This window comes from Condylura cristata, unplaced genomic scaffold (genome assembly GCF_000260355.1).
Source record: "Condylura cristata isolate star-nosed mole 26May11 unplaced genomic scaffold, ConCri1.0 scaffold00022, whole genome shotgun sequence".
Lineage (NCBI taxonomy): Eukaryota > Metazoa > Chordata > Mammalia > Eulipotyphla > Talpidae > Condylura > Condylura cristata.
This window is the reverse complement of record NW_004567123.1, coordinates 21,493,640-21,515,574: the sequence shown is the minus strand read 5'-3', so window position 1 is coordinate 21,515,574 and position 21,935 is coordinate 21,493,640. Positions and strand designations below refer to the sequence as shown.

The 21,935-nt window shown below is 55.7% G+C and overlaps 1 protein-coding gene across 2 annotated transcripts in view; it reads left to right on the top strand.

Moving 5' to 3' along the window:
• ANGPT4 (angiopoietin 4) overlaps window positions 1-21,719 on the top strand; it is a 35,987-nt gene extending 14,268 nt beyond the window's left edge. Inside the window, exons 3-10 of one of the 2 annotated variants that reach the window (XM_012728277.1) lie at window positions 1,963-2,118; window positions 3,403-3,524; window positions 6,329-6,573; window positions 9,446-9,561; window positions 11,660-11,761; window positions 13,261-13,427; window positions 16,416-16,546; window positions 17,445-21,719. In XM_012728277.1, the coding sequence (XP_012583731.1) occupies window positions 1,963-2,118; window positions 3,403-3,524; window positions 6,329-6,573; window positions 9,446-9,561; window positions 11,660-11,761; window positions 13,261-13,427; window positions 16,416-16,546; window positions 17,445-17,605 (1,200 nt within the window). In that variant the 3' untranslated portion in view covers window positions 17,606-21,719. The remainder of the gene's footprint in view (window positions 1-1,962; window positions 2,119-3,402; window positions 3,525-6,328; window positions 6,574-9,445; window positions 9,562-11,659; window positions 11,762-13,260; window positions 13,428-16,415; window positions 16,547-17,444) is intronic. The other variant, XM_004686988.2, reaches the window with a different exon arrangement.
• Window positions 21,720-21,935: the final 216 nt, after the last annotated feature.

Below are 21,935 nucleotides of genomic sequence, written 5' to 3'. Positions count from 1 at the left end.
GGTCACCTCTGGGGCACTGGAGTGGCTTTAGCTTCTTAGTGCTGTGCTTTAACCCACTGTGCCCTTTTCATCCATTTTTTTAAAAGACTTATTTATTTATGCATACAGAACTGGAGTACAGGCCAGAGGTGCAAGGGGTGAGAAGATTCAGCAGAGACAGTGAGGAGCAGAACAGACAGATTCACTGGCACACAGTGCTGGAGAGAGCAGCGGGCGGGTCAGGCGATGTCCGCTGTGCCCTGTGGGCCAGCTCCCTGGCGGGGGATAGCTTCCTAGTGCTACACCTTAACCCCTAGCACCACCAGGGAGGCCCTAGAGCCTTTGATTTTTAAAAGGCAGCATCCATTTGTGTGTAACGGACTGAGAGTTGGGGAATGAATGATGCAAGGGGGAAGGTCAGGGCCAAGGGTGTGAAAAGATCTTAAGCAGCTTGGAAGTGCTTGTCTCCCTCAGTTCCCTGTGGGGCCTCTACACCAGGGTTCTCACACTTGAGGAAAGTTCAGGTTCAGCTGGAGAACTGCTGAGTTTTTAATTCCGGGGGAGGGGGGAGGGGGCCTGGAATGGGACCTAGAAATTTGCAGTTCTAGTAAGTTCCCGGTGGTACTGGTCCAAGAAGCACACTTTGCGAGCCAGCGCTGTAATCATTACCAGTCCTGGCCCTGTGCGCCCCCTTGGGGGTTTGGCGTTGCACTACAATGGAAGGTGCGCCTTGAAAAGCACTTAGAGGGGACCCGAGAAAGAAGGGACAAGGACGGGAGCAGACAGTAGAGGAGCCCCAGAGCTGCCCTGTTGGACTTCAAGGTAGACTGAGTACGAGGTGAGCAGGAACCAGGACCAGAGTGGGGATGGTGGCACAAGGCCAGAATGAGGAGGGAGACGAGGAAGGGCACTGCCCATGGGCACTGAGCCCTGGGAACACACTGTTCACCTTTGCAACCCGATCCTGGTCTCAAGCCAGACCAGCCTCTCCTGGTCTTGGGAAAGAAAGCAGCCCTGTCAAAGAAATGAATGTTAGCATATGGGATCAGAGCTGGGAGCGCCCTTGGCAGCTGCCTGGCTCAGCCCTGTGTGACAAACAGAGGGAACCAGAAAGTAGAAAGTTCACTTTGAGGAGGGATCTGCAAGTTTATATGAAGAAAGAAAGGTCCTCTGCTGATTGGCTCACCCCTAGGAAGTTGGGTGCTGGGCATGACACTGGGGGCTATGCCCCAAACCTTGCTCCCCCCACCCCTTCCATCGATTCATTGACCATATACTTTCTGAGCACCGGTGTTCACTAAGCATTCTGCCATATACATATGAAGTGGTGATAAGGCCAAGGCCCTGGTTTTTTGTTTTTTTGTTTTTGTTTTAAATGGACACTCTGAGGATTGAATAAGCAATGGTCAGATAAATAAGCACAATAAAGTTAGAGTGTGATAAGAACTAGAAAGAGACATGAAATGACTGGAGTGGAGTTGGGGATGAGGGAGGGGTGAGCGCCAGGCAAAGGGAACAGCTTGTGCAAAGACCCTGGGGTAGCCACATGTTTGCTGTGTTGGAGGGGTGTCATAGAGGCCACGTTTCTGGAGTGCAATGAAGGAGAGAGGAATAGGAAAGGAAATCACCGTGGTGGCAAAAGGGTAGGTCATAAAGCAAGCCATAGTCGTGGGGAGGATTTCGGCTTTTCTCCTGTATGTGGTGAAAACCCTGGGAGGGTTTAGAGCAGAGGACAAATGTAATTTGACTTAAGTTTGACAGGATCCCTTTGGCTGGCAGTGGAGAAAGGGCTGTGTAGACCATGTAGGGGACAAGAGAGTCCAGGGAGAAAACTTCTGGAAAAGTCCAGGTGAGAAGTAACAGTGGCCTGGTGGCTAGTGAAGCCTCTCCTGTTTGCTCCATGTCCTTCCCTGAACACACATGGAAAGGACAGGCACTTCTTCCAGACCCTACCTGTAACCCCAGCTCACCGTCTCCCCACAGCTAGAAAGATACATCCAGATGCACTTGAAGTCGGAGCTGACGCAGGCGCAGCAGCACATGGTCCAGAACCAGACGGCCACCATGCTGGAGCTGGGCACCAGCCTCCTGAACCAGACCACAGCCCAGACCCGAAAGCTGACTGACGTGGAGGCTCAGGTACTGAGGGGTGAGCGGGTGGCCCTGGAGGCGGAGCTCTGGGCAGGGTGTCCAGGAAGGCAGCTTAAGCCCGGCTCGCCCTGACCTCTGTCCCCAGGTGGGTTTAGGGCCTCCTCTGAGCCTGGCACCCTGGGGCCCCCACCATGATGCTGTTAGGAAACTGTCCCACCAGCCGTGAGCCCCCAGAAGGAAGACACTAGAGTTGGCTCTTCTGCCTCTGACTCCAGTGCCCGGGGCTATGCTGGGCCCAGGGCTGAGGGGCAGCACATTTGCCCTGCCCCAGGAGGCTCGCCTTGCCCTGGAGAAAATGGGTAATACAATATTCCCCCTGAGAGAAGCGGCGCTGGGGGCAGCAGCGAGGCGGGGAACAAGTGAGTAGGGAGCGGATGAAGAGATGAATGACATGAGGGCCTGGGCTTTGTCGAACCCGTTATGTGCGAGGTACTGTTGGACGTTTCCAGCAGCAAGTGAAATAGGCATAGGCACAGAACGCCCAGGAAACAACTAGTATGAGTGACACGTGTGTCACCTGGTGACACCTTGTGCTGGAGAAACAGCATGGCACTGTCCTGGACAGTAAGGAGCACGTGCTGGGAGTGGCAGGGGGGTGAGCTGCACGTTTCGACAGTGAGGCCAGAGAGGCACACTGAGGAGGTAGGCGTGGAGCCTCTCTGCAGGGAGAGTCCCAGCCAGGGACGCAGCAAGTGCAGAGGCCAGAGGTGGGGCTGAGCTGGCAACCTCCGGGGACATGCAGGAACCGGTGCAACTGGGGGCACTAGGGAGAGAGTGGCTGTGGGGTCAGAGGTGACAGGCCACACTGAATCAGCAGGCCTTGCAGGCCAGGGAGAGGCCTGGGGCTTTTTGCACTGCCCGGTGGGCAGCACAGGAAGATTTTGAAAAGAGGGGCGACATTTAAAAGGCTGCTGAGCAGAGACTAGAGTGTTGGGGCAAGGGTGGGAAGAGGGGAAGAGGCACCCACTTGCAAGGTGGGGTTGACAGGACTTGCTGATGGACTGGATATGCAGGTCAAGGGTGACTCTTCCTGGGGCCTGAGCAGCGGGAAGAATAGAAACGCCATGTGCAGTGATAAGAAGAAATTTAAGAAGCAGATCTTAACTCCATTAAGGCCTACGAATGAATGAATGAAAGAAAGAAAAGTGACCACAGCAACTAACTCCTGGGAGGTCAGCAAGTTTCTGGAATGGCAATGCCTCCGGGTAGGCTGCTGGGCAGGGTGTATGCAGGGCACACTTAACCCCCACCTCCTCCTGCTTGCTGGTGCAGGTCCTAAACCAGACCTCAAGGATGGAGATCCAGCTGCTGGAGACCTCACTGTCCACCAACAAGCTGGAGAAGCAGCTGCTCCTGCAGGGCCATGAGCTGCACCAGCTGCAGGGTCGCAACAGGTAAGCGCTGGCACCCTGGCACCGGGCGGGGCAGGGCGGGGTCTGGGGCCCTGGGCCAGGCTGGATTCCAAGTGGGCTTGGGGCCCAGGGTCAGGACCAGGATTGAAATGTGGACTAGTGCCTAGCCAGGGGCTGCAGGGCCTGGGTTAGGCCTGAGGTGAGGCACCATTTGGGGGGTGTGGACTAGAGCTAAGGCTGGGACTAGGTCAGGCCAGTCACCCAAAAGTGATTTCAGGACATAGTAAGTCATGCATGTGCTGAATAAGCGAGCTGGTTGCGTCTTGAGGGACAGAAAGGTGCTCATTGTGTTAGGCCACGATTATGTTAGCCACCAGTTTCTATTACTGTCCCAACTCTTCTGCAGTCTCTTCAGCCAGAGACACTCCAGAAACCTTGTACAGAAACGCTTATCTGAAGAAAACTACTGGCTGGCAACTAGGGCCTCACCCTGGCAGCCAGGAGAGAAGGTGAACACCAGGGCCAGGCTGCAGGCCGAGTCATCAGAGCCTGGCTACTGTGAAATGGGTGGGGCAGGACAAGCATTTTCCTTGTGCTCAGAACACCTGGCTCTTTCTTCCTTCTTTCCCTCCCTCCCTTCCATCTCCTTCCTTCCTTTAGGTATTTTAGAACTGTTTGGAGCTTTATTGAGCAAGAGTACTTACCATACAATTCACCCTGAACATTTTAATTGATCTACTTATTTATAAATAAATAAATCTGATGTCACCCACCAATTTCCCTTCCCAGAAGCAACTACAGTTCCCAGTTTCTGGTCTGCCCTAGCAGAGTCTCTGCATTTATAAGCAAACATGCATGCAGGGAACACCCTTCAAATTACAAAGGAAAAGAACAGTCATGGGAGTAGATAAGGTAAAAAAAAAAAAAAAAAAAAAAACCCGGATGTCTGAGGCTGATTTCATTTTGGTTTCCAGCTGAGCAGAGAAAAATACTGCCCAGGTCAGGGAGCTGGAGGAGGCAAGGCCCACGCCTGACACAGCCACTCGCGACCTGCATACAGTACGGTGCTATTTTGCACCTGCTGGGTCCAGATAGGGCCCCACGAGAGGCCAGCTCCATCCCACCTGTGCACAGTGAATGACAGTTTGCCCACTCCTCCTTCTGCTCTTCCACCCCACGGCGCAGGACAGCAAGGGCTGCAGCAGTGCCAATCACTGTACATTGGCACCAGGTGCCTAGAAATCGGTGACGATGGAGAATGTCTGACTATGTTCTCGGTCCATAGACACAGCAAGTTTCTAGAATCCAGGTGCACCCAAATTCTCTCCTCCTGAGCCATATTCAGGGGCCCAGGGGAGATTCCTTCTGCCCTAGCCGGCCTCCTTTCCTTAGTCTGGAGATGGGCCGGCACAGCCTCACATACGGGAAAGTGTCTCCCTGCTACCCCACCCCTGGGCCGCCCCGCACCTCTGACAGAGGTGGCTGCTGCTCCGAGCTTCCTGTGTGTTCCAACGTCCATTCAAGCAACGCTTATTGTTTGAGGACTTCCATGGATTGGCCGCAAGAGTGAAAACTGGAGTTAAAGAAATGAGCAGACAGAAGTCCATGTCCTTGGGGAGCTGACATCCTATAACTTACACTCCAGGGCTTCTCAGGGATGTGCAAACAAACATGAATGTCCAACCCCGTTTGCTTCCTTAAAATGCAAGTGTGGCAGTTCAGGTCTTCTACACCTCGGTTGTATTTTTTTGGTTTTCAGTTACCCTGGAAAAGGTTCTAAAACTGCATGACTCATTGACTCTTCTTTTCTCCAACTATATAAAGTCCCACTGAGTGATTGTCCCTGCATCTGCTTCCCCAGCCCCAGCGAGCAAGCAGTGAGGTGGTTTCCAGCCTTTTACACTCCAGCCCGGTAACAGCCCACAGCCTCACGGCACACGTGGGCGAGCACATCCGTAGGCTACAATGGCCAGATCAGAAGAGCCGAGTCAGAAGCTTCTTTCCTTCTTGTTTAAACTCTTCTCTTGTTTAAACCCACCACCAAAATACCTCCTGTGTGTTATAGTCAGACAACAGCCATCTATAGGGGATGACAAAGAACTCCATCCCGCCTCCATCTTCCTCTCCATCTCCATCCACCAAGTCCTGCCTCTGCAGCAACAGCAGGGGGTGGGTTTTCTTTCCCTTCCCTGCAAGCGCAGACCGCTGTGTCCCTGACCTGTCTTTCCACACTTTGCTGTGAGCTCGCCGGCATCCTTCTACATGTACGTTAATGCCTTTCTTTTCTCTTTTTTATCTTCTCGCCAGTGGGGTTAGACCAGAGGCCTGCTGTGCCAGCGTGTTCCACCCCGAGGCCTGGGCACCTTAGCCGTTCTGTGCAAAGCACATGCCTTCTTCCTCTAGGGCTCCAGGGACATCACCACAAACAGACTCAGCCAGTCTTGGGGGAGCACTTAGGCTGGCCCCACCCCCATCAGCGTCCTGTTGACATTCTTGCCCATGCTCCCTGGAGGTTGTCTCCCCAGTGTGGACTGCTCAGGCAAGGGCGGCGGGTTTGGGATTTGATAGTGGCGCCTGGTTGCTGGCGTGCCCCTCCCACCCCCATCTTCCTCCTCTACTGGCCCCCAACCCTTGCCCAAGGCGAGTCTTTCTCCCTCCTTCTAGTTCCCTCGGTGGGCACAGAGCTTCAGGCTGCAACCCTGGGCAGGACTCTACCTCTCTGAGCCTCAGTGGGGTTCTGTACCGCGACCACCCCCGGCCCCGTAAGAAAGCGCACGAGAGTGAATGCATGGTGGAGACAGGGGCTCACCCGTGCGTCCTCACCTCCATGCGTCCCCACCCCTCAGCGCGCTGGAGACACGGGTGCTCGCCCTGGAGACGCAGCAGCAGGCGGAGCTGACCAGCCTCCGCGGCGAGAAGGAGCAGCTGCGGCGCCTCCTGGGCCGCCAGAACGGCGCCCTCGCCGGCCTCGAGCGCAGCCTGCGCGCGGCCAGCAGCAACTCCAGTCTCCTGCAGCGCCAGCAGCGCGAGCTGCTGGAATCGGTGCAGCGCCTGGTGCGCGTCGTGGCCCAGGGCCCTGGTGAGCGAGCAGGTGCGCGGGGTGTGGGAGGAGGGCAAGCAGGGGAGGGACACCCCACTTTCCTGCCTAGTGGATGCTGGGGCCTGCAAGCCACGTGGGAAATAGGAATAAGGCAAACAACAGAACAATGGTGTCCACAACAAAAGTTCTGAGGAACCAATCCAGTCTTTTCACCCCCCCCCCACTCCGTGGATGACCTTGGCAGGACCTTGGCAGTTTTCCCATCTATTTAGTGGAGACCTTGGCACTCCACTAGTGAATGACCTTTAGTGAATGGCCTTGGCATGACCTTGCCTTTCATTGGACCTCAGTTTCCCCATCTATTTAGTGGAGGTGATGATGGTGGTAATAACAAAGACACGATCAACCCAAACGAACAAAGCTGGGTTCCAGGATCTACCCTCCATTCCCACTTGCTTAGGCTTGTCCACCCCACCCTGGACTCAGTTTCCCTATCTATGCTACAGAAAGGTTGGGCTCAGTGAGGCCCGAGGAGCCTGCTTCTAAGCCCAAGGGAACCCAACGGATGTGAAGAGGCATCTCTGGCCCTGGCTCCTGAGAAGGGAGAACAATGGCTGGGCCAGCTCACCTGCCCTCGCTGACTCCCGGTTGGGCCCCTGGTGGGGCCAAGGCATCCCGGGTTTCAGCTGTAATCACTCAGCCAACAAACACACCCACTGTGCGCCAGCCCCAGCGGGGCCCAGGGAAACAGCAGCGAGCAGTATCCTCACGGCCCAACTCTTGCAAAAATGCTCAACCCCCTGTCTGGGGGTCTCTGAGGGAAGGAGAAGGAAGAGCAGCTGCATCGATGCTTCTGTGTCAAATGTTCAGCTTGCAGCGTTCCTGGAAGTTCCCAACCATGAAAGGCCAAAAGACTGCTAGGGAGACGGGACTTTAACCTGTGGGGTGGAGGCCCTGGGAGGATTTTGAAGGTGGTGAGCCAAGGTCCTAGCAAGCCTCAGGGGAACCATGAAGGGGAGGACGGTCTGAGGAGAGAGCGAGCGTGCCCACTGCCGCTGGCTCTCCCTGCGGGAGGCGGGGAGGCCTTTGGGGCACAGGATCAAGCAGTGGTGAGGAGTTCCAGGCACCGTGGCTGGCAGTGACTTGGAGCAGAGAACGGCTCCAAGTAAGTGGGGCCGCCCTCCTGTCGGGGGCTTGAGGCCCCGAGGAAGCCACTGGGGGGGGAGAGGTGGAGACCTTCCGACCTTCCAAGCCTCGAGATGAGGAGTGGCCCGACCCGTCGCCGGCTAGTGCAGAGAGCTGGCAGCGAGGCTGCCTAAATGAACCCCACGTGTGGGTGTCTTGTAGCTCAGCCCACAGAACGGGGTCCGGGCTCCACGGCTCTCCCCACAGGCTCACCAGCAGCCCAGTCTCCAGCTGTGGCCAAAATGTCTGCTCCTCTGTCTGGGTGGGAGGTCCCTCCCCTGGGCACCCTTTGCCCAAGCACCAGGTCCTCCTGCCCCAGTCCCGGGGAAGGCCCTACAGGGTCCGCCACCATCTTGATGGAAATACTGGGAGATCAGTCACCAGGTATAGAACAGAGGTGTGCACAGAGAAGGCACAGGAACCAGACACCCTTACAACTTAGCAGGCACCCCACACCCTCTCTGTGTGGGCAGGTGGAGGCCGGCAAAGCAGGGAGAACTCGGCACTCACCAGGCTGGGAGGTGACCGGGAGGCCCCAGCAGCAGCAGTCATCCTAAGGGCTGCGGCCTTCTGCTGTGGGCTGGTGGTGGAGACCCTGGGAGGGGCGTAAGGAGGCGCTGGCTCTGCAGTGGCTGCACCAGGCTCCTTCCCCGGGACCTGCCCAAGTCATTTCATGACTTAGAGCCTCACTTTTTCTCACCTATAAAATGGGAATAACAGGGCAGGGGTGCCCATCTCAGAGAGCTCTTGCACAGATCTCCACCCACACAAAGGGACTGAACTCAGTGCTTAGGGCTCAAGGGACGGAAGCTGGTGTAGTTTCGGGGGGGCAGGAAGGCCGGCAGACTGGGGCCAAACTGTGAGTCTGTCCCAACTCTAACCTCCCGGAAAATGTTTCTCCCGGCCTCAAATCGCCCCTCGTAGAACCTGGCTAAGAAGCACCACAGCCGTAGCAGTTATTTCACTGTGCTGTTTATTCTAGTTGTCATCGCCACCATTGGCCGAAGAGTCTTGAGAAGGGTGACTGGCACCTCAGGCCAGCTCCCAGCTCTGCCCTCCCCCACAGGGTAAGCGGGGCTGTTTCTGCTCCCTCCAGGCCAGCGCCTCTTGCCCCACCGTGGGCCTGGCTGGACGGCAGCGAAGGCTCACGGAAGGGGCTGTGGAGATTCTGCCCCTGGAGTCTCTGCAGCCCCTGCCGTCTGTGCACAGGCGCCGATGGATCTGGGCCTCTGTCACTCCACGTGTGATCAAGGAACAAGGGTCTCCTTCCAACAGATGTCCACACCCAGGACCCTGCGTCCAGATTGAAGGGTGGGACCAAAGCAGGAAGTCCCGCCCTCCCGAAATCGCAGCCTGGTCACTCAATCCCAGCGGGGGGGGGGGACCCCCATCCTGCCAGCCCTGCCCCCTTCCAGGTCATCAACAAGCAAGAGCTTTCCAGCCTGGTCTCTGCCCCCATGGTAGGGGTCATGAGCACAGTCCTTTCCCCTCACTGCACCCTGCTTCTTGCACACCCCAGACTGTCCTTATGCTGGACCCTTTGTATATGCTGTGCTCTCTGCCAGGACACAGCTGAGTGACTTCTGACCCTATGCCATGCTCCAGATCACTGCCTCCTCCTCTAGGAAAACTTCCCAGGTCCGATTCGGCTCCCTGTCCCCAGCACCTCCACTCAGGGCCTGGCCCCTTCCCGCTCTTAGCTCACCTCCGATTGCTTTTTTGTCTTGTCCCATTGCAGCCTCCGTGAGGACAGCTGACCGGGTGTTCCAGGACTGCGCAGAAATCCAGCGCATGGGGGCCAATGCCAGTGGTGTCTACATCATCCATGTGGCCAATATGACCGAACCCAGGAAGGTTAGCATTTTCCTGGGGGGAGCCAGGGACCTCTCAGACAGACCCTCCCCCATCTGGAACCCCCACCCAGTCCGGATCAGATGGTCGGGTTAAAGCAGAAGGTCATAAGTGAATTCTTCAGCATCTTCTCCAGAAATGCTCTGAGGTGGAACAAGGAGATAGTTTTGTGTTGGTTAAGGTAATGCTAGCCGACATAACAGATAATCCCTGAGCTTCCAGGGACTTAATGCACCAAGGGGCTAGTATGCACCTAGTCCAGTGGAAGGCAGCTGTGCTCTACAGGGAAAATTTAGAGACCAGGGCTGGAGGGATCCCACCACCTTCAAAGAAGGCTCCCAAGGTTGCCCTGAGCTTTGGTGGGGAGGGAGTCAAGGAAAAGTATGGGCATCAAAGGGAGCTTTGGGCAGTCAGGCCCTGAAGTGGCAGAGTATGGGGAACAACCAGCCAACCTCCCACTTCGTAATTCCTTTTCCAATTTCCTTACACCCGTCTGGCTATATCAAGGAGAATGTTTGACTCCAGGTCAGTTAACACTCACACACTCCTGCCTCCCTTTCTAACAAGGACAGATCAGGTCCTCGATTTTTATCCAGAATTTTAATACTATTTTGTTCTCGTTCTATTTATTTTTGCAATTTTTTTTAAAGATTTATTTATTTATGCATACAGAACTGGGGTACAGGCCAGAGGCTCAGGGGTGGTGAGAGGCTTCACCAGAGACAGAGTGGGGAGCAGAACAGGCCGAATGTTGAAGTACACTGCTGAGGGGAGCAGCGGGCGGGTCAGGAGAGGTCTGCCACGCCATGTGGTCACCTCCGGTGCAGGCGGGAATCGAACTCATGTAGAAGCGGCTTTAGATTCTCAGTACTGTGCTTTAACCCGCTGCGCCACCAGGGAGGGCCTATTTTTGCAATTTTATAAAAACTACTGATGAGGTTTCCTTTTAAAATACTATTTATTGAAGTGTTTCAAAAGACATCATTTTTAAGTGACTATTCTATATGAAATTAAGTAAATGCAGCATTAAAGGAATTCAGGAAGCTGTGAGTGGCTGACATTCAAAACACTGACAGAGGGGGAGAACTGCCTTTGGGGGCCACAGAGCCTCACTCGGACCTCAACTTTCCTGTTAACTGACTTGGCTTGGCCAAGTCCACTCTTCTCTCTGGCTTCAGTTTCCCTTCCTGCCTGCTCTGCCATGCCCACAGCTCTGTCTCTGAGCACACCGTGACCATCTCAGAGCCTCTATCTCTGCAGCCAAAGCCCCTGGCCTCTCCCTGGAAGACATGTTCTCTTCCAAAGTTTTGTTCCAGTGCACCCTCCTCTGAGGGTACTTCCAGAGTGACGCAGTGACTCCTCTGGGGCTCTCCTGGTAACTGCCCAAGCGTTCATAATCATAGCCCGCCTGCCTCGTCACACCCTCCTCAGACCATGTTTTGCTAAGGGTCAATTCATCTCTGATGTGCCTCTGATTCATTTTGTACAAGGCCAGAGACCAAGCTTGAACTTACTGAACACTGAACATTGAGCTGCACTGGCAGGGAAAATAACATGACAACAAAAATCACCCTGAAGTGATGGTAAGCTCCTTGAGAGGAAGAGCCTGTTTTATCTTCTCCATAGTGGCATCCCAGAGTCTCCAGCAGAGCCTGGCACACAGCAGGTGTTCGGGAGACGGTTGTCTACTGCATGTAATATCATCTCCTGAGTCTCCGTGTGGGCCTAGCACTTTAAACCCATGGGTGTTTGATCCTACAACAACCTTCCCATTACAGTGAATGAAGAGCCTCATTTATTGTATTCTGAGTATGTACCGGGCCTGTTCTTTAGATGACTCCTCTCATTTAATACTCACAACTCTTGTTTTCAGGAGAAAAACTTAAGCACCAAGAGGTTAAGGTATGAATATCCCATTTTTACAAATGGGGACAGGCCTCACTTGCCCCCTACTTGAGAAAATGGTGGTGACAGGTGGGAATTTGAACATGGATCTTTCTGGTCTCTGACGACCAGGGTCACCTCACTCACAAACACACTTGGGCCGGCCCAGATCTGGCTTCCAAGTCTTCCAGCTCTCCCCTCCCTCTACCTCCTCCAGGTTTTCTGCGACATGGAAGCCAGTGGAGGTGGGTGGACCCTCATTCAGCGCCGAGAGAATGGCAGCGTGAATTTCCAGCGGAACTGGAAGGATTACAAGCAGGTAACAGTGCTGCCCTTAGCGGGGCTTTACAGCTCAGAAACCTGGGGCAGGAAATGGAATGTGAACAGGGCACTGGCTTGACCCTAACCCTTCCCAGCCCCAAAATAAAAAAAACCCTAAAACCCAGCACCTTCAGTGGGGTCGCCTTGTGCATTTTCACTTGCAGGGATCCCATCACCTAAAGGTGAACATGGTTTTTGGTTGGGTTTTTTAAATTTCTGATATATATTCTGAAAACTAAAATTTAACTGTACTTTTGTTTGAATTTTTTGAATATATATATATTTATATTTAGAAAAAAATAATATATATTGCTTAAAATGTTTGAAGGGTACCCCAAAAAGGGAATAGAAAAGAGTAATCTCCCCACCCATCCCTGGCTGTATTGCTTAAATAAATTTCCTGATCTTTGCACATAGGTGACCCCATCTGCAAGGGAAATTTGTTAACTGCTAGCTCAAAGGCCATGTGCATTACAAGATGAAAATAGGGCCTGGATTTCTTCCCATTTTTTAAAGTAAAATTTTGAAGAAGGGATTTTTAGGCAAATTGATGTGAAAGCACATAAAGTTTCAAAAGCAATAGAAAAGATACCTGCAAGCAAGTACAATGTTATTCTTTATGTCTGCTTGCTGCTCATTTGATAAATACTTAGGCATAATACCAAATTAAAAGTAAACCCAGTTTTGACCCAATGGGATCTTAAGCAGTCATGTAACGGGCAAAGAGAAACTGGTGCGGACGCAGGAAGAAACAAGTCCGCAGGAGAACGCTGAGCCCCGCCGAGAGCCAGTCAGGCCCTCGCCCTGGAAGGGGGCAGTGGGGCCTGGCGTGCCCTGTCCTTGGTGCTGAATTGCTGTTTCGGCAGAAGGCTTTGGTTTCTTGCAACCCTGGGACAGTGAGGACAACCAAGGCTCTCAGCTTTATATTCCTAGAAGTATTTATATTTCTATAAATACAAATTCTCTGAAATTTGGCAGTGGCTCTCACTTGACTAAGCGGAGTGCACTCTGCCACTCACGCAGCTGACTACGTTTTTCGAGGGTTTTGCTGAAGTTTATGCATGCAGTTAAGCACACAACTCTTAAGACTCAGTGGATTTTTGCATATACATTCCCCCACGTGACCACCATCGGACCTAGATGGACCATAGTCCCAGCACCCAGAGGCCCTCCTTGAGCTCCCTCCCGATCAATTCTCACTACGGTAGTCACTATCCTGACTTCTGTCATCACAGATTAGTTTTAACAGTTCTTGAACTTCATGGAAATAGGATTTCAACTCTTTGTAACAGACATTTACATTCATAAAAGCCTTAGTCTTTTTGTCCTAGGAGGTGGGGTGCTCCCACCCCCAGACCTGCCCACACTGCACTTTATGAATTTGATTATTAGAGTGGTTTGGATAAGCAGTCCCGGAGCCTGATCAGTCCAGCTCCTCAGTAGGGGCACAGCCTCCCTCCTCGGCATGCAGCCCACACCCGCTCTCCCGCCCCATAGGGCTTCGGCGACCCGGCTGGGGAGCACTGGCTGGGCAATGAGGCCGTGCACCAGCTCACCAGCAGGGCAGCCTACTCTCTGCGCGTGGAGCTGCAGGACTGGGAAGGCAATGAGGCCTACGCCCAGTATGAGCACTTCCAGCTGGGCAGCGAGGGGCAATTATACAGGTGGGTTCGGGCCCAGGCTGATGGGCGGGCAGGGGGCCCTGGGCTAGTGGTTACAGAGTCTGCAGCAAGGGTCAGTCCCTGGGCGTCTCCTGTTGCTACCATCTGTCCCCCATTTGAGAATACGTCACAGGATCTGGAGGCGGCTGGTTAGCACTCAGCACGTCCCAGCCACTGGGTGGGGTGGAGGGAATGTTGCTGACGCTGCCATCCTGGGAGGGAGAAGGGGCCTTCCAAGGTCAGTCGCCCAGAGTCAGCCATTTGATAGAAACCCAGGCTGGGGAGGTGACTTTCCCAGCCTACCCATGCTAGGGGGAGGGAGAGCTGAGGCGGAAAGGTGTCTGGGCTGGTAACTGGGGGGCTGGGCTCCTCTGGCTCGGCCCTGGCTCACTTAGTGATCCTGGGCGAGCCAAGGTTCTGGCTTCTCTTTCCCTCTGCATGGTCTCGGCGGAGCATTCACTGAGCACTTACAGTGTCCCAGGTCCCAGGCACGTTCCTCCATTCCCTCTTCCTCACGACACTCCAAGGTGAGCCTTGCTCTACCTACTTTAGTAAAATGGAAACGGAGACACAGAGCTCTAAAACCCTGCCCAAACTTACAAGTTAAGTGGAGCCAGGTTTTAACTCAGATCTCCCTGCTACCAAAATACACGGTGTTTCCACTGTGTCATGTTGCCTCTCTGAGAAATGCAAGGATCTTGGAGATAGTCTGAGTCCTGGCTATCTTCAACCAGGACAGAATTGAAGTCATAGGCTCACCTCAGGGCTTCACATGCCACATGTGACAATCCTGTCACAGGCACAGCCATCCTCCAGGCATGCTGGATTGCCTCCAGTGATGGGGAGGTCTCTTTTAAAAGGAGGCCTCTTAGAAAGGGGTCTCTTCCTTAAAAGGAATCTCTGGAGTCACTCTGTCCCCGGGCACTGTCTGCCTAATTCCACCTCTGGAGGCTTTTCAGTGACGCCCTCCCCTTCTTGAATGTCTGGTTCCTCCAGCTAGTGGTTCTGGCATCTCCTCATGGGACCCATCCCAATCTGATAATAGTCCTCCTTCGAGTGCAAGCTTCAGAGCTGAGTGAAGCATCGCTGGGTGGAGTCCGGCAGGGCTGAGCTGGATGTCCCTCTGCTCCTCAAGCTGACCCATGAGTGGCCACAACACGCCTGCCGAGTCTTATTTAAGCCAATGACCACCAGAGTCAAGGCTCATATCCTGACCCACCCACATCTCCCTGAGTGACCGCAAGCAAGCCCCTACCTTCTCCTCTGTAACATGGGTGCTCCAGGGGTCCCTGCCTCATCCAGTTATGAAGCTCGAATGAGATGCCTCCCTCGGGGCATGCGCACAGCTGACACCTAGTGAACACTCAGTCCAGACAGGTGTCACTTACCAATGGGGACACTCGGAAAAATGTGTCGTTGTTGGGCAAATGTCATAGAGATGTAGGTGGCTACTGCTATTGTAAAAGCCTGCACCTCACAATGGTGATGAAATCAGTAGGCAACAGGAATTTGGGGGCCACCATTACATATGCAGCCGCCGTGCCAAAGCAGTTATGTCATGCATGACTACGCTTGCTGCCCCCCAACTCACACGCGTGGCTGGCCTGCTGGGTGAGTGGGCGCCAGGCCTGCCTCATTCACTGATGTGCCCACCCCAGTGCCGGGCACAAGGTAAACAGGAAGCTGGGGGAGCTTCTCAATTCTTCCCCTACTCATGTGGCAGTTCAGCTTCATCTACCTCGCCCAACTCTTGAGCAACAGTATCTGTGACATTGTTGCAGGAGTAACCCCAGGAGACCAAACCGCTTTGTCCCCTTGCAGGCTGTGACCCCAAACCTCAGCCCTGGCCCCAAGCCTGGCCTTGAACTGACATCACTGAGCCTTTAAGAAGAGCCCTCCATGACCATCAGATTAGGCAGGAGTGGGGAAGGGCTACCCCACCGCAGGGAGCCCCTGGCCAAATGGACCTCTTGGCGAGGGATGGGGGGCTAGGGTCACATGTTTAAGGGCGCAGTTACGGCTTCACGGCTGGCCACGGCTCTCTGGACTCTGCGGGCCATGCCTCTGCCTCATCACAGAGGGACTGAGCCTGTGGTGAGACGTGCAGGAACAGGCCAGGCCACATGCCCAGGCCCCACATGTCCCAGGCCCGGTGAAGCGGTGTGCCCAGGCCATGCAGCTGGTGAGCGGCAGAGCTGAGATTTGAGCCCAGTCGTCTGCCCCTGGGTGTATGGTTGTAATCACTGTGCAGGCGTGAATGTACCCACCAAGTTCTCACCACCTGGCAGAGGAGGCTGTCAAAAAAGCTACTGCCCTCATTATTACCAGTCACATAAAAAGTCCTCCACTACTAGAAATGGCAGGGCCGGGGACACCCAGGGCATAGACCCAAGTGGGCTGGTGTTGCCAGAAAAAGCTTCCTGGAGGAGGTGAGTGGATGGGAGGAGGTGTGATGGGGCTGAGCTTGCAGGACAGTGGGTCGAGTGGCGAAACAGACATAGCTGCCAAGTCAGGCCGCTCCAGGCTGGGTCTGGCAGCCATCGCCCCCCTTCTGAGGCCTTGGGCATGCTTCTTTGGCCCTTGGGGCCTCCACTTCCCACCTGGAAAATGGGAACAAGCAGGTGTTGGGAGGATTAAATGAGTTAATCCAGGTAAAACACGTTGAGCAGTGCCTGGCACCAATTAGATGTTCAAGAACGTCAGCTGTTGTCCTCGTTAGTATCCTCACACTCGTGTTCAGTCCTGTCCAAGACTCGGATCAGTGACATGAGGAATGCCCAGCACACAGTGGGTGTCTGTCCCTGGGAGGCAGCAGGTGGGGAGGGAGGACTCTCCAGGAGTGGGGGTGCCCTCACACCGCAGGCCAGGGCTCTCCCCCCCAGGACCATGGGAGGAGAGACCTAGCCTTGGAAAACGCCTCCCGGACCGCCCCTTCTAATCAGCTCCATGCTGACTCGGGCCTCTCACATCACCACTTCCGATGGCCTCTAGGCTTTCTCTGAGCGGATACAGCGGCTCCGCGGGACGCCAGAGCAGCCTGGTCCTGCAGGGCACCAACTTCAGCACCCGTGACGCGGACAATGACAACTGCCTGTGCAAGTGTGCCCAGATGCTGTCTGGAGGTAGGTGCAGAGCGGCTGAAGCCCGTCTGCCCACAGGCTTCCCCCGCACCCCCATCCCCAGGTCCTTGGGCAACGGGGTGCTGTACAGGTCGGGGTGTCCCCTCCCATAGGCTGGCCTGGCTGGACCCCAGGGCACCTGGGGTTCCTCCAGGGTCACTCTCCCTCCTAAACTGGCACCACCAGTGTCCTGAGCTGTGCCTTCCCCACAAGGCAGGCACCGTGTCCCATCAGTCCCAACCCAGGCCTAAGAGTTCCCCAAGCAGGTCCAGAATCGGGGAGACTTGCGCAGGGGCCAGAAGGGCAGCTGCACACCACTTTGGTGCAAGCAGTGTTGTTTGGGGAGGACAGAGATCAGAAACTGGGAGGTGAGGTGGGTCAGGCCAGAGGGGAGGCATAGAGATGGGCGAGCCCTACCAGGGACAGATGGAGATGGGGACACCAGGACCGGACAGCGGCAGAGACGCAGACCACAGGGGGATGATGGACACAGTACAGGAGAGATGAACACCCAGGAAGACAGGGCACCCAAAGAGACTTAGGGATCCGAGAAATAAGCACAATTTGGGAGACAGCGACGCCAGCCCCAAGGATCATCAGCGACGGGGCAAAGTCAGAGTGGGGGCAAAGTCTCAGCAAGCTGGTGGAGGGAGCTGGGGAGCCAGCGCGGGTGGGGGAGATAGGCGCCCGGAGGCTGGGAGAAGGAGAGGAGCAGAGGGCCTGAGGGGGTGGCCAGCGCCCAGAGCTGCCTCCAGAGGCCCTGGGCTGGCCGGTGGGCCTGGCAGCTACCCCACCTCCAGCCACGCCCAGGGAAGACCACGGTCCTGATTAGTCCTTTGGCTGGGGCTGCCCTACCGTGGCTGGGCCCTACCTCCCAGGTCTCCTCCTCCCCCTCCACCAGGGTGGTGGTTTGACGCCTGCGGCCTCTCAAACCTCAACGGCATCTACTACCCGGCCCAGCACCATGCGCGCAAGCTCAACGGCATCCGCTGGCACTACTTCCAGGGCCCCAGCTACTCACTGCGTGCCACCCGCATGCTGGTGCGGCCCGTGGGCGTCTGAGCAGCGGCTGCGGAGGCCGGGCCTGCAGGGGAGCCGAGACAGCCTGGACCTGCACGCTGGACACGGTGCAGGGCTCCCGGCCAGCCCTCCCAGCCCAGGAGCCCAGGAGAGTTGGCTGCTCCCCTAGTCCCCTCAAGTAGTGACGTAGAGGGTATCTGGGGGTTCCTGCCTCTGCGGGGTTCCTCTTCTGTCCAGTCTCCTGCAGGGAGTGCCTGCCAGCTTGAGGGCTGCAATATCCTGAGTGCGCTGAGAACAGACTTGTCTTGGCTCCTCGGAGGGATTCGTGACCGGCAGTAGAGTAGCTAGCAGGTGGCAAGGTATTTCCAAGCTGGCAACTGTTCAGATACTGACCCAGATTCTGGAACGGGGTGAGAGAGAGGGTTGTCTCCTGCTCCAAGTTTTCTCAACCTTGGTGTTCTTGAACATCCTGTTCAAGTCTGAAGAGGCTGCATCCACCCCACCAAGGGAATGATTATTTCCATTGCATACTGCCCACCCCTGTAGGAGTGCCATGTCTGGACCTCAGACCTGGAAGCTTGCAGGGTTCCAGATACCTGAAAGGATTCCTTCACCCCCAGCAGGCCCCAGGACTCCCCTTGAAAAGTACCTCTGGCCAAGTGAGAGAGGGGAAGAGCAGGTTAAATCCATAAGAGCAGGCACCTGGCTGCGGGACTTGTGCTCAGCTGCCTGGCGGCTGCCCATGAAGGGGCTGCAGCGGTGCAGTCTCCAAATGTACTTATTTGAAAATGGGTCTTGTTGGCCCCAGAGCATCTGTGGGGGCTGTGGATGCCCACGGAAAATGCTGGTGCACATATCTCATGAGGAGGTACCCCCAAGGCCCACCACCCCCCTGCCAGCTGCGCTCACATTTTTTGACTACAAGGGACCCAGTTATAGTCTCGACCTCTACAAACGACTGGAAGGAAACTTAGGTTGAAGCAGACACACATGCCTGAAGAAGGGCCTAGGACTCAGTTTCCCCTCTGTGTGAGTGGCTGTGTCCTCCAAGGTTCCTTTGGTCCTACGAAGCCAAGTCTCTGCCTGGGGCTGCCCTGGGTGACCCCAGCTCACCCAACCTCAAGTTCAGGGGCTTTTGGGGACTGTGTGCTCTGCCTTGGGCAGGACATCCATCCTGGTGTGGGTCCTCTCTGCCTCCTGCCGAGAGGAAACCCAATGGTGCCCTCGGCATCATCTAACAATGGTGCTGCAGCAGGGGGCGCAGTCAGTGGGGCCGCGGAGGCAACTGGCCTGTCTGGCTCCAGAGGGCAGAGGCTTCTCGTGAGCCTCTTGCCGAGGACGGGTCAGTGGTGGACCTCGGCCACTGTCACCCGCCTCAGTCCTGAGACCACCGCAGCCGGGTCATCATCAGCCAGCTCGCAAGCCTGGACCCACCTGCCCTGCCGCACAGATGAGCCCCGTCTTCAGGTCCGGCCCATCTGAGGCCGGAATGGTGGAAATGGACCTCTCCCTCCCACTTGACTTTGCCACAGCCCCTGACCCCCAGCCAAGGCCCTGACAGAAGCGGGGATTACTGCTGTCTCCAGGGAAGCAGAGGTGGTGGCTAATGGTGGCCTCCCAGCAGGGGGCGTCACGTGGGCAGGTCGGGTCTGGAGGGCTCCCAGCACCCTGCACCGCACTGCTCAGGCCTTTCTAGCAGCAACCGTGCACCCTGTGGTGCCGGGGCAGGGTCGGGGTGGGGCAGACACGCTCCATCTCGCACGCGAGGCCTCCGTTGTCCCGTCTGTGAAATGGAGTGATGACACCGCTCCTGGCTGCACGGAAGAGGGAATGCGAGTGTGTAGGTAAACAGCACAGCCCGGCAGCAAGCAGGGGCCTCGCCCAGAGAGGTGAGTGCGTGGGGAAATGCCCCAGGCTGCCACCCTTCCTCCTCCTGGGGAGGGAAGCGTCTTCCGTGGGCATCCACCGCTTTGATTTTGGCACCGCCCTGGTCCTCGCGGGATCTACTGGGGACCCAGGACACAGGAACTAGCTTCTGGAATATCTGCACCTGCGGGTCCCCCATGCAGAATCTCTGTCCTCTTCCTGCCTCAGATCAGCATTCTCCCCATTTCAGTGACAAAGAAATTAGAACTCAGAGAAGTAGGGGCTTCACCCAAGGCAGCGTTGCCAAACGCCACCTCCACTGCGCGTGCATTTATGGGCCTCCCAGGCCCAGAGCTCTCGGTAGCAAGCGTGTGCTGAGGACCGACCTGCCTGGGCCGGGGGGTGGGGCAGAAACAAGACAGACCCCAGAGCCCTGTGCTCAAAGAGTCCAGCAGGCCACAGGGAGAGGCTGGCCAAAGCAAGTTTTTAAAACAAATGTTGAGAAACTGAATTGGCATGTCAGTATATTACACAAGCGAAAACTTTGTATTACAGGAAGTAGAGATAAAGATAACGGAGGGCCGGAGCTGGGCACATAGAAAGCTCTCTGTGATGTGAGCTCCCACGATCTCGCTACTGGCGTCACAAAGAACATCCCCCAGAATGTCTGTGCAAGGCCCCGCAACAACCTGTGGAATGGGGACTGTTGTCCTCTCCTGTCCACTTCCTAAAACAGAAGTGAAGCCACTTGGCAGAAGGGACTGGGGCGGGGGTATGAAGGTGCATTTGGAGTTGAATCACCTGCTCCAGCCCATGTGTACCTGGATCTTCTATTTCCTGTCACCAAGGTTAAAGGGAAATAAATACATAGGTTGGCCCCGAGTTCCAGCTGGCCAGTGCTCGAGTCAGCCATGGAGATAAAGGCCCCCTGTCCCCGCAGGACCCTCCGGGGCAGGGCCGGAGCCTTCCTTCCTGTGTCTGACTTCCTGTCTCCCCTGCCCCGTGCAGAAGACTCAGTCACAGACCTGCCACCTCTGTTGTTTTGGAGAAGGACTGAGTTTCTGCCTAGTCAACTTCCTTGAGCTCCCCGCTGTGCCCCGGGGAGGGGAGGAGCTGGAACAGGCCACACTTTTTGGTTCCAGTCTGGGGAGAGAAGGGAAGGTTATGGGAGCTCAGAAGTCCCCTGCTGGCTAAGACCCCTTCCCTCACCTTCGCCTGCCGTGCAAAGGGGCCACTAACTGGGTTGACACTGCCCGAGCCCCCACGTCAGAGCAGCTCCCACACACAGGGACACAACCTCACCCCATGCTTCCGCCTCCTGACACTGGTCCCAGCTGCAGCTGGCCCATTCATCCCAGGACCCGCCCCCCGCCCCCCCGTAAGCCCATCTCCTGGCCATCGGCTGACTCAGGAGCAAACTGCAGCCAGCCAGCCAGCTCGTGACCCTGCCTGGCCGCAGCTATGGGGCTGGCCACTGGCTGATTAGCTCACTCATGCTAGGGTAAACTAAGCGCTTGGGCATACGGAAGGGTTTTCTCCTCAGCTAACAGAGGGTGGCCAAAACCACCAGGCAGCCACCCTTGGGACCACCCTGCCCAGTGGTGGACAGCCCAGAGGAGCCTGGGGCTGGAACGACACCCCTGAAGTGCCCAGTCGCCCCTCCCTGATTATCTGTAGTCAACAAGCCACTGGAGTCGGGGTTCTGGTGTGTGCCGCGTTGTGGGAGGCAATGCCCGCTTCCCTGTTACCTCCTCGAACTCCACCTTGCCCGGGGAGGTCACACAAGCAGTTAGGGAGGGGGACAGGACTCGAAGGAAACACAGCTCCAGCCTCCTTCATCTGAACATGATCCGCAAGAGCTGCTTGTCCGGACTTTTGCCCTTGAACGACCTCCGTCACATGTGCATCCCGTTCCACGACCCCAGCTCGACACAGGCCTCCCCACACGTGTGTATGTACGTCATGTGTGCGTGCCAGGCCCACGCAGGGACCCCGTGGGACACGCGTGCCCACGGAGGCTGTTTTCCACCCCTCTCCTTGCTTGCCTGCTGCTTCTGCTGTATGAACGGTGTGGGGTGTTTAATATGAAATTCTGTATTTCCTTCCTTTTGCCTAACATTCTGTGCCCCCAAAGAAGATCAGAGCAATATTTCCTGTCAAGTTGGCTCAAACAGACTCTAAACAGGTGAGCGGGGCCGACTTAAACAGGGATGCACTTGCCGTTCCAGCTTGAATAAAATCTGGAGGTCTGGCCTGGACTCATCTTGCCAGACTTTGGGCTTCGTTTTAAACACGCGTTTCATTTCAGGACAGTTTTACAGAATTACTGCAAAGATATGACATCCTGCACCCAGTTCTTCCCAGCTAAGCTCGAGGCTTAGCACAGGCATTTCTCACGGTCAGTGAGCTGGTATCGCCACATCACTGTGAGCCGGCGTGTCCACCCGCTCTCAGGCTTCTTCAGGTTTTCCCCAAATGTCCCTCTTCTCCTCTAGGACCCCACCCA